This window comes from Acanthochromis polyacanthus, chromosome 4 (genome assembly GCF_021347895.1).
Source record: "Acanthochromis polyacanthus isolate Apoly-LR-REF ecotype Palm Island chromosome 4, KAUST_Apoly_ChrSc, whole genome shotgun sequence".
Classification (NCBI taxonomy): domain Eukaryota; kingdom Metazoa; phylum Chordata; class Actinopteri; family Pomacentridae; genus Acanthochromis; species Acanthochromis polyacanthus.
In genome coordinates this window covers 21,818,989-21,831,468 of record NC_067116.1, presented here as the reverse complement: position 1 = coordinate 21,831,468, position 12,480 = coordinate 21,818,989, and the positions used below count along the sequence as shown (strand labels likewise).

The following is a 12,480-nucleotide window of genomic DNA, read 5'->3' as shown; positions in this document are numbered from 1 at the left end:
ACTGCTACATGACATTCAAAATAATCTGCTCATAGAAAGCAGCACATCTTAGTTCAACTCGGGTAAATCTGACATCGGAAGTCTTTGTTTCACTCTTTTCAAAGTAAATTTTGGTCACACACCTGTTTGAGTTGTGAGTATCTCAGCGGAAACTAGAGGTTTCTCTGTGCACAGCTGCCTAGACATCACAGCGCTTATATGTGATGCACTTATGGAAATAATTCAAATGTAGTTTCAATCAATAATCAGACTTTCAGCAAGTGATGCATTTCAGGTATAATTTTTTTATTTGTATTCATCCTCCAGTAGAAGCACTGAAATCTGGTGAAGTAGAACCTTATTCAAGTTTTATTTTGACACAAAGACTTGTACATTAGCAGGAATGTAGCCTAACTAGGATGTGAAAGCAGAGTTGTGTTTGTTTGAAGGCGTGCTAAAAATATATTTTGTCCCTATAATTAATGAATAACTGAAATCAAAATGTATGTTTGCTTCACAGAGTTGAGCGCTCTGTACAGTTCATTAGATATGATTGCTACAAGACTTAACACTGACTCACTTGTGGGCAGAGTGATGCAACTTAATGGCATTTCTTTATTTGCAAACTGCAGAACGTACAAATACATTAGTCACTTAGCCTCCACACTCATTCATCTTTTATTAGAGGAAGAGCAGATGAAGCTGGTGAAGCTGGTGATGAGCAGGCCCTAAGACCCAACTGGATAATGCATCTTAATCTATTACAACTGATGCAGGATAATCCTACATCATTAGTCTGAATGGAGTTTAAGGCACTCGTATCACTTGTAGGCTTATCTTATCCATGCAGTGAGGTAATTAAGGAATATTCCACATTCAATGAAAAACCCTCAACAACAGTGCACTGGACGGGAAGCTTTAAAAGGTCGATGAAGTACCGGAAGGTGAGGATGGATGTGTGTACGTCTACATGAAAACAAAGACCTTTTGGGTGAATTACATGATATGCTATGATAAATGATCCCAGACATTCAGAAAGGCATCAAGATTGACCTACATTTTCTGTCCTGAAAAAATAGGCCAGAGCCCAAATTAAGGGCCAGTACGGCTACCACACGCATGTAAACGCCACGATCTTCACAGTAATTGTGTGGCGTTAGGCAACATAGCAGCAGCCTTGAGTGGAGAGACGTAGCCTAAGGGTATAGCTGTTGACATGTAAATAGTGAGGCTAGAAGCTGAAATGACAGCACAGACAGTAGGCTTGTACTCGTAGTTCTGCTTGACTTGGGTTTGGCCTTGGTCACAAAATTAAGGTCTAACGGACAACAGTCTAGATGTCAGGATACCAGAACTCAAATCATGTCAATAAGTAGGTTGATTCCGTTAATTGCCGGGGAAAACACATTTCTGTCTTTTAAATCAGTCATCTACTAGATCAGTTTACATCAGTCCTTCTGGCAGCAGCCCACCGAGGACAGAACGCAACCTGAATCTGCATCCTTTGTAGCGCTTGCTGCCATTCTGGACTTTTTCTATTCATCTAAAAGAGGCATTTACAGAATGCTGAAGATGCAGAAGAAATAAAATGCTCAAGGTCACAAATCATGTCACGTGCTCATGATACAATACCAAAAAATGTATCTACGACAGCCAGAGAACAGCCGATCAGTGCTTTCTTTTGTCATCACTTCCAATTTAGATGAAAAACATTCAGGAAAAGGTTCCAGGACAATCTCAGAAAGTGTTATCTTGCTTAATGTGGTTGGTATTCTGGTTGAAAAGCTTTATGAGCCTCTGGTACTGACTATCACTCCCACTGCACACGACAAGCGAAGAGGGCTGGCTGATGATGTCATGAAAAGTGAGTCAACCCCAAATCCTGTTAAAATCCTGTCATCATGAAATGTGCTCTACATGACTGTCACAAAAGTCAACATATTTCTGAGCACAGCTTTTTTATGAAATCCAATTTGCCAGACTAGGGCAGATTAACATCACCAAAGCTAAATTAAAGCAGGGGCTGTACTAATCCTGTTCATTTGTGGGCTAAACTAGGCCACACTGGTATTACATGTATAAGAACCAGCCAATCACTGTTCTTTAACTCAAAATAATTGGTTCAGTGTGTTTGTGGGCGTGTAACTGTGCGTGTTTGGTGGTACAGGCTTGTGCCATCTGCTGAGCTGAACATATATACTCCTGGCCATCAATTGTCATCCTCTGACATGATTCATGTGAAGACAAGCTCAGCATCAAGATAACACATGCAGCTTTTGGAAGCTAAATTCAGCTGGACATTATCCTACCCTTTACTTCGTGGTTTTTATTTTTAAACGCATAAAATTCCCACAGCTTTTTTGAGCAAAGCTTGAGAGTGGTCACAAGGGAATAAATTCCTCTGCCATCACATAAAGATGCACTGCGCATGCACAAACAAAAAACAAGCCACCAACAACACTGCTGCGAGACTGCAAGTGGGGGTAATGTGATGAAACTGTTCGCCATTCATCAGGATCATCTCATTTTAAATTATTGATCGGGTCCCTACTTTTCCCCACTTTTTTTTTTTTAGCCGTGGAAAGGGGAAGTCTAAAAATAGCCTGTGAGTGTCAGTGCCTAGAAGTCTTTCCATGTTCTCCCAGTCTGGCAGCATTAGTGAATTCAGATGAGCCTCCTGCAGCTCTCACAGCTTGGTTGTCTCCATCTCATGCACAGCCTCACACATCCGTGCCGCCACGCATACACATGCACAGCTGTACATGCACAACACACGCCTCAACGTGTACCTGCTACCACACAGTCACACACACACACAAAAAAAGAAGTGTTTGCCCCTGGAGTTTCAGTGCTGTGTCAGTGAGTGGGAAAGCTCAGCCAGCAACCCCCACATGTATCTCACCTCTCGGTTCATAGACTACTGCCATCAGCATATTCTTTCATTTCATTCCTCCCTACCCCACCCTGTCTCATTTTACCCCATTTCTTCATGCTTTGGCCAATAGCTCTCTTTATTTTGAAGAAACGACAGAAAAGTCCACTAGCAGCTAAGATGAAGGGTGTGTGTGTCTGTGCATACTGTATATGTGCCAAAGTGTATAGAGGTCACATGGCACCACCTGAAAAGCCCCAGCTTCCCTTTTCTAGTCCCTGTAGGGTTCGTCTGTCCCTGTCATAACGAGTGATAATCAGAAAGTGGGAGAGAAGGTTTGCGCCTCGTGTGTGCGACTGTGGAAACAACGGTGTGATCACAAAGAAAAGGTTGATATGCCAGAGAAAGAACGGAGAGAGACGGGAGACTTGAGTAGAACAATATCGCATGAGGCAAAATAAAAAGTTTAAATCTCTGGACAGAATCAAAGAGCAGAGAACATTATCAGTGAATTTCGTCTCCAGACAAACAGAGCTCTCTAACCTGGTGCCAGACCAACAATATCAGATGCACAAGTTTGTTTTCGGGTTATTTTAAATGTTCCTGCATTAGGAAATCATAAAAATGCCTCGTACTGTTTTGAGGTTATCATTACTACTAAAGAATCATCCAAAAGTCTATTCTTCTAAAAGTCTATTACTTGAGACTTCATTGGTGTTCTGACCTGAGTAACAATTCACAAACCGTGCATCTGCACTGGGCAAAAACTACCGCAAACAATTGCAAAAGTTAAATGTTCTCCATATAATCTGAAACACAACAGGCCAGGGAGGAATACGAGGACAACAGTTGCCTCCATCTCTTTTAAATACGAAAAGAGTTGGAATTAGACCCAGTCAGCAGCAGGCCACTACACAGCAACTGAATGGATGAGTGACTGTGAGTGGGGAGCTACAAATGACTCCAGGCACGAACAAAAGAGCAAAGCTGGAGAGCACTGAGAGGAGCACTAGCTGGCCAACTCTGCCATCTCAAAAATAAATTTTAATATAAATGAGTCTTATATTATAGCTTGCTGTACAGATGAAATATGACATCACAACATTTATTCAACCATGTTGAAGTTACTTATTCCGATCAAAACTTGGAAATTGGACATTCTATTAGCTGCATCCAGCTACATAATCCAGCTGAAGCCGTTTAACATGCTTCTGTTCTTTATACATGTGATGCACCTCTCTACTAATAGCACTCAAATGAACTCATACAATCCACAAGTGTTGTACTTTCCACATCTGTGAGTGTGTTACTGTCCGCTAGGGTCTGCGTGATAAATTTTAGATTTAGATACAAAAACTACATACTTAAGTTTAGGAAAATAGCACAGCTAGGGTTAAAATCCAGGCCTTCTACAACACATTTGAAGCTTATCATCCATTTTCTAGGTTACCAGTTGACGGGTCCCTCTTGTCTAATGTATGATTGGCTTACTAAAGTTATGACAGTAAAGCAATATTTAAAAAAACATCACAATGACATGTTTATTTGAAATATACTTGTTAAACATCTCTAACAAACAATCTGGCAGAAAATGCTTTTCATTCAAAATATAATTGATAATGCAAATTGGTTGTAAAGACAGACTTTCTGGCAGACTGGGCTGACTAAAACAGGATGCTAGACGTAAGTGACAACAAATGTCTATATTTTCAGTTTGTCAAGTCATTAGAAACGCTCATAAAAGAACAGAGCATCAGTACAACTCAGACAGCCCTCAAGACCCACTTCCACCCTGAATGCAGACAAAAAAAATGAGGTCTGTGGGTTGAAAATGACCCTATGCACACTTACTCTTGACGCAGAGTGGGAGGAGATTTTCAAAGTTCACTCACACTGAGATCATTACCATAGCAGGGAAGTTGAGAGACTTCCTCAATTCTGTTCAGAGGAAACAGATTAAAAGATAACAAATGCTTGGATGATATCCGTTTCTGCGTCAAAGAGCCAATTTAGCAAAGTCATACGGGTGAGACAAAAGGAAAAGGCAGAAGGGTTGTGAGATAAACAAAGTGTGAAACCCTGGGGTCCTCTCAGGAGTGTGAGTGGAGGAGTGTGGCCTCTCTAATGACCAATCAACACCCTCCTTGCTGCCATGGCATCTGTTAGTACTCCAATGGCCTCCCGTCTTAGTGTGAGCCCACCGTGACCTCAACACACAGCTGGTATCCAATCAGACTTCAGAACCAGCAACGCTTGGGTCAAGGAGCAAATCTGACATTTTGCAGAATGTCAGTGTTCAACCTTTTCTAAAAGTTCTGCCGCACAGGAGTTTTGCTCTTCGAATACGAAGGGTGGAAATGGGAAGGGGTGAAAGCCAAAGGAAATAAAAATGAACATCACAGTGCTGCTTGAGGGGGCTACAGCAGAGAGGTAAGAAGGCTGATAACTAACTAGCGAACAGTGGGTGACACCGTGAGACCTCCGGGTCTCAGCAAAAATGTTCTTAGAATACAGAACAAAAGTAACTTTTCATAATTGGACAAAGTAAAGCTATATGTGAATGAAAGGGTGAAATATGTCTGCTGTGCTTCTTCTGTCTGGTTTTCCTTTAAAAAAAATCTATGCATGAGCACTTATATATTTTAAACAGTTAAACCTCCTGCAGCATATTTTATTACTAGTGAGAAGCTACGTTGAGATAGTGACAGATAACAGGCGATAAATTTGTCGTTTATCTCAGACAAAAAAAAAAAGGCACACGCTCAAAGGTGTAAAACTGACAGGAGCAAACATGAGCTGGAGACAAGATAACAAAAAGTGCTTTCATCCATCCTCTAAGGGTAAAGGATATGATATGTTGTACAGATTCTAAAGAACGCATTCTATTGTAAGGCTTGGAAAAATGTTCACATTCATTCATACGCTCACTCACACAATTTAGGGCTCAAAATTCATCTGACCTGAATGTCTGAACTGTGGAAGAAAATGCATATAAAGGAAATGTAAGCATAAACAGAAAATAGTATGTACAGAGTAGAACTATGACCACGTTTCAAACCCAAGACCTTCTTCCATGAGGTATCAGTGCCAACAAAGCAGTCATCATTGAGTTGTTGTTTTTTTTAAAAATAGTAAATCATTCCCCTAATTGCAGCACAAGTGTTGCTGTAAAATTGATATGCCGATCTATTAAGTTTATTGCTTTGTTAGTGGGAACAATCTGGCTGGAGGGAGCGGGCGAGGACAGGTAGCATCTGTCCCCACCTACTGCCTTGGCAGCATTAGCGTCATCTGCTAGCTTTGGCAGCATCTTGGAAGCACATCAATATGGCTTTATGTAGCCAGGGCCGCTAGTAGCTAGCATGCCAGTCACGCTCTCAGGCAACGCTTGCTCACAGCCTGAGCATCCACAGAGCACTGAGCCAACAGAGCTAAGCGGAACTGAGCTCGGGCTGAACAGGGAGGCCAGGTCTCCACGGACCTGCATGGGGAAAAAGGGCCAGTGTCTGTTATCTATCCACACATCCATGGTTAGAAGTGTCGGGCCAAGTCCAGATATGAACACTGCCACTATTGTAGCTGCGAGCTTTATTTTCTTGTTGGGCTTTTTTTCCCCTCCATCAACACGTCTGCTGTGGAATGCTGATGCTCTTTGGAATTACTGACACATTTTCAGTGAAGACTTCAAGCAGACTGCTGATTGAAACGACTCGGAAAATGGTACTTTGCTGCGATCTCATAGCACGCATTTTACAATCAAATCTGTTAGGGCGATGGACTACCTCCACCACCGATGTTACGTTGCTAACAGCGTTTGCCAAAAGGCAGTGAAAATCAAACCTACCCCTGGGAGTAATAATTGGGAGCTTGTCCAACATGAACACACTCAGAACACTGGCAGAGTTAATTATTCTAAATGACAAGCCTTTAGTTCCACACTTACAATTTAGCTGTATTCTCCGCAGCCAGAGCAAGACATAAACTTGGGCGGAATGCCTGAGTCAGACTTTATTTTATGGCATGCATCAACAGCTTAGGTCATGTATCAACAGTAACAAAGCCCATGTCATTCAGAGTGACTGCATGGCTGTGTTGTCAGAGCGTCACATGTCCCTACAGTCACATCTGTAATGTGTAAGCACGACACAGCAGTGAAATGAGCACGCAATTCATCTTAGAAGGGCCGAATCCCAGGTGAAATACTAAGTAACAAAATGTACTGAAAGAGTTTCCTTCAGACTGCAAAATCAAATGTTACAGACATGACATTTTTGAGAACACACTTAGTAAATAGTACATTTTGACAAACAGCTGTCTACTGAAACTGTCACCCTGCTCTGCTGCTCATCATTTAGAAAATGGGCACATAACACACAAAAAAACACATTTTCAGGGCACTTAAACAAATCCTGCTTTATTCACACAACAAAAAAGTCAATACCCATATAAAACACATGCAGCAATTCTATTTTCAATTCAATTTTATTTATATAACGCCAATTACAGTCAAATTGTCTCAAGACGCTTTACAGAACAATTTCTGTATTTTAACAAAATAATCCACTTCTGTTGGGGTAAAATTATAATATTTGCCTTGCATTTTATCAGCAAATGGTGCTGAAGTAAATACAGAGGGTTTTACTTCCTTAAATTTAGTTACCGAATTGTCAGACAGGCATCTACTGTAATCATATTTGTGCTCAACTCCTATACAATCTATTGGTTTAAATTGTAATGTTATCATAAAAAGGGCAGAAAGAAAAGGGTTCTGGGGAAATACTATTAACTGTTTGATTTCTACGCCATAAGTCAGGACAAGGTCAACGGTGTGATTAAAACTATGAGTTGGTTTATTTACATGTTGAGAAAACCCAATTGAGTCTAATATTAAATTAAAAGCTGTCGTAAGGCAGTCACTGTCAACATCAACATGAATGTTAAAGACGCCCACAATAATGACTTTATCTGACATGAGCACTAAATCAGATAAAAAGTCTGAGAATTGAGATAAAAACTCAGAGTAAAGAGCAGGAGGACGATATATAACAACAAATAAAACTGGCTTCTGAGCTTTCAGATCTGGATGAGAGAGAGACGTTGTAATGTTACACTTCATTGTAACATTAAAAGGACGCCCTGGTTAGAGGGGAGGCTGCCACGGTGAACAGATCAGATGAAAAAGTGCAGGTTGGTGATTACTTAAGGTTGGGTGAAGTCAAGGTAAACAATACCTTTTATTTTTACTTTCTGGTGCTCCTGTTGCCACATCATGCTACTATTACTGGTTCAGAGAACAGCAATATTGTACACTACACAATTATCCAAACTGTATGGAAAGTAAACATGTCCAGCCATTGAAATCCCCCCCAGAGCCGGATTCCTGTGTGTTGGGACTCTCTTGCTCTGTCTATAAACATAAATCAAAACTTGCATGCTGATTCATGACTTATTGATTAGTTATTGACACTAGTAGTACTGACTTGATACAGTTACAGTTCATGAAATATTTAACTGCCAACAAAAATGATAACTTTAGCACTATATTCTGAGACCTTTGGTTTAAAAACGTCAGCATGAAACAACTTATTAAAATGCAGTCTTACTGCAGGCCTGTCTGAAAATGTGTGGGTGTTGTCTGCAAGTACACTGCTGCCTACAGAAAGTGTGAAACCAAGTTAACACAGGAAGTTGAGGGATAGGCGGTACACTGACCATCTATACAGGAGAAAGATATTTCCTGTGAAACCAAGTTAACACAGGAAGTTGAGGGATAGGCGGTACACTGACCATCTATACAGGAGAAAGATATTTCCATCTGACTGTTGTACACATTTTTAAGTCTTCAGTCTGATCATGACAAATATTCACAAAGGAAACTACCACCTGAACTACAATGGCATTGTTTTATGCCGCTGCAAATGGATCTAGTTTCAAACTTGTAGTACCAGGATGTGGTGAGAGTGGCAAAACAGCCATGCAGCATCAGCAAAACTCTGCACACACACCAAGCTTTCCATCCACTCAAGCAGGTCACCTCTTCAGTCACTAAAAAGGATTTCAGGCTAAACTACTCTGCTGGTAGACGGAGCGCACAATAACAGAAACGCAGCCAAAAATCTATCTAAAATTAAACTTGAGCTCCCTTAACTGTAAAGAGGAGATGTGAGAGCTTAACCCTTCTATCACTTCTCCAAACGCTCTACATGTTGCTATGACAATTTAATTATAGCCCATCATGGTTGCATTATTGTTTGTTTGCTTCCACGAAGCAGTGGGAAGATAATGTGTGAATGTGAAGTGCCACTTTTTGGCAAAGCACCTAATGTTTGGCTGCAAGAAACACAGCTCTAGATTGTGGTGAGGTTTCACAGCGTGGTCAAAGCCCGCCTGATATGACTCACACCATTAACCCATTCAGCTCACAGTAAAAGCTCATACCGCAGCATTGAGACAAATGCAAACAGAACTATAGAGTAGGCTGCATTTTAGGGCCTGACACACGTGTATATTTGTAATATTCACACACAATCTATTCATTCAGACCTCGGACAACGATAACAGTTCATTCTGCACAGTTCTGACATTCAAGAAGCATTTCATTTCATCCAGACTTCAGCTAAAGCCAAGTCAAAGAAAGGGAAATTGATCAGATTCAGGGAGAAGTGACTCATTCCTCATATGGTTATCTGAAACTGCTTCTTTTAAAAAACAAACCACCACAACCATAAACTCCACCTGGCAGGCAGTCTAGATCCACATTATAGCAACTTCCTCAGAGAGCCGTTTTTACATCCAATCAGAAGTCAGAGCACTTTGGTGGAATGACTGAGCAGAATGTGTATGTCCCATTTGACCTGAGGTGTGCAAATGTTGCTCTGTAGCTTTGCTCCAGGGAGCAGGAGTCCGGATATGAGTCTGACCCAAGATCATACATGGAGGAAGTCAGTTATTACAGCACAGGCTGGTGGTTTATGAGTTTGGTTTAAAATCCAATATGAGGACTACATCCAAGGACAACTTTCAGTCTACTCTGGTCAGCTCAGCAGCTGCACAAGTGAACCCTCCAATAACACCTCTTTAAAGTCAACACTGAGTGGGCAAAATAAGACAGCTGGTGTAATATGCAGCGAAAATGTTTTCACATGATATTTGACTTATGAACGACACTCGATATTGATGTGAAGTCTGCCGTACTTTATTTCCCATATTTATAAAGGGTAGAATATGGTGTTGTTCTACATCGGCCACAGTCATTTCCCCAGCTAGTCGTGGTCACCACTACTGGAATGTCTGACCAATGCAAACAACAGAACAATTAATGCCGCTTGCTGACCCAAGCATGATCTTGCTAAAACAATCTTTGTGGGATCACGGTTGCAAGAAAAATGCCTACAATGGTGAGCCTCTGGTCACGCAAATCTGTCAAATAAATGAAGAATGTATAACACTAACTCTAAGATATTAAAGCTGCTAGCATCTCTGACACCACAACTTTACAGGTGAGCTCAGTCTTGACCTTCCCTTGTACTTAAAATCTTGACAGAGTAAACGCTGAATCATGCACACATAATAACACCACAGCCATAATGATCACTCTCATTGTGTAAGACTGGACTGAGCCATGCGTTTTAGCTCTGTGACACTTGCTGCCGGACTTAAAATAATGTGCAAGTACATGCGGCAACTGCTACCAGCCTCACATGGCATCCTGGCTGTGCAGTCTTACAATTACTGTAATTACAAACTGGAGAAAAACAGTCATTTTTGCAAACACTTTGCACACAAAAAGACAACTGGCAAACACCCATGAATATCTTTATCAAGTGGGATGTGAGGCCCACAAATTCTTAGTTTTTTATTGAATTATTATTGTAATAGTCTCTAAAATGTCAACTATTGTGAAAAATATCCATCTAAATCCCACAGCACACTGTGGCATATTCACTTGCACTGTTTTGCATCATCAGCAGCCAAAATCCTAACTTTTCAAGTGCTTATAGCCAAGAATGTTTGGTAATTTTCCTCGACAAAAGACTTAGCTGAATAAGCAGCGATTACAATTGCTAATGATTAATTTGATGCTTATCAACTAGTCATTTCGGACTGATAGATTAAAAAATTAAAAACAAGTACACCCTATTATACGTGAGAACTTGCAGATATGCAGATTTTCAGTAAATCTTTCAGTTAGTTTCTTAATGATTCTGTCTATGAAATGTCACCTATCAAAATTTCCCTGACTTCAAAACAACATATTCACATATATTAAGATAAGTCACACATACATTCATATGCAATACAGAAAGGCAGCAAAAATGGGAAAATTTAACTTAAAAATATCAACTTTCTTATGTTCAAACGACCAACCGATAAAAATGTCATTTGGGGGTTCAGAAAGTGTATACATTTGTACATCAAGCAGACTACAGACGGAACATTTTTTTAACAGAAACAATAATTCACCTACCCTCATTTTCAGATGCTGGACATGCCACTTGTACAACCAGATCAAATGTTCTTTCTGGATTCTCCCTGAAAAAGAATTGCACGCAGTTTACCCAAGAGAATTAATTACAGGTGTTGCTGCACATAATCACAAGCATTGGCAACAAGTGTGCACTCAGCATTAGCACTCACAGCAACTGGGCTGCTATTAAATTCCACTGCGTATGCATTCATAAAGTGGACCTGTGCTCTCTTGTCCTACTTTCCATCAGTCAATAACAGTAGGTTAGCTAATGCTGAGTGTGCTTAAATCTCTATGTAAGGCACAGAAGTTCTCCTATCGGTGACAACATAGCGTTATCTGCACTGAGTTGGGTCACAGGAGCTGCTCTCTCGGCGTCGTGTCCACATGTTACCTATTTAAAGCTGTGTGCTTGGCTAGCGGAGCTGCTAATTGGTGGTCAGCTAGTAGACACAGCAACAGACTGACCCAAATGCTGTCGAGCCAGCTGGCCTGGCTGTTAAATCCACGGCTGGAGATAGCTCAAATTACGCCAAACATTCCTTCGCATTTCACATGCAGCTCAGAGTTAACGCTACGAACCTGAACCGCATATTAGCTCGACAGTTGTACGTCTAAAAGCGACAGAGGAGGGGGGAAACACAAAACTCGGAGGTCTTACTTTATCCTGCTGTCCATGGTTTAGTTACAACATCGCGACAGCTCGGTGCTGTCGGCGGCTCTGCTCTGTCCGGGGATATTTCCAGCTCGTCCTTCCTCGGTCTCGTCTCTCTTATCTGATACCGGTCGAAAGCTGTCGCGACCACATGCTTGGAGGTGGTGTAGCCCGGTAGTTTGTGCCGTCTCTCCCCGCCGTTTCAGTGGCCTAAATCCTCAGCTGAGCAGCACCGTGGACATTTCCCACAACAAACACCACTCCAGGAAGTGCTGTCAAAGACTTGGTGACGTCAGCGCGTCAGATGAGCACCTTGCTGCCCGCAGCGTCCTCCTCCACGGTCACAGTCTGTCTTGATATAAAGTCTGTGGTCCTGATATACAATATGTGTCCCAATGTACAGTCTGTGTCCTCATATACAGTCTGTAGTCCTTATATACAGTATGTGTCCTCCTCTACAGTCACAGTCTGTGTCCTCATATAACATTGTCCTCGCATACAGTCTAT

General features: G+C 41.3%; 1 protein-coding gene across 2 annotated transcripts in view; it reads right to left on the bottom strand.

Moving 5' to 3' along the window:
• The window catches only part of dennd1b (DENN/MADD domain containing 1B), a 107,080-nt gene extending 94,811 nt beyond the window's left edge, over positions 1-12,269 (bottom strand). Inside the window, exons 1-2 of one of the 2 annotated variants that reach the window (XM_051946689.1) lie at positions 11,980-12,269; positions 11,319-11,383 (exon numbers count right to left, since the gene is read on the bottom strand). In XM_051946689.1, coding sequence (XP_051802649.1) covers positions 11,319-11,383; positions 11,980-11,996 — 82 coding nt within the window. In that variant the 5' untranslated portion in view covers positions 11,997-12,269. The remainder of the gene's footprint in view (positions 1-11,318; positions 11,384-11,979) is intronic. The other variant, XM_022209179.2, reaches the window with a different exon arrangement.
• Between the last annotated feature and the right edge of the window lie 211 nt (positions 12,270-12,480).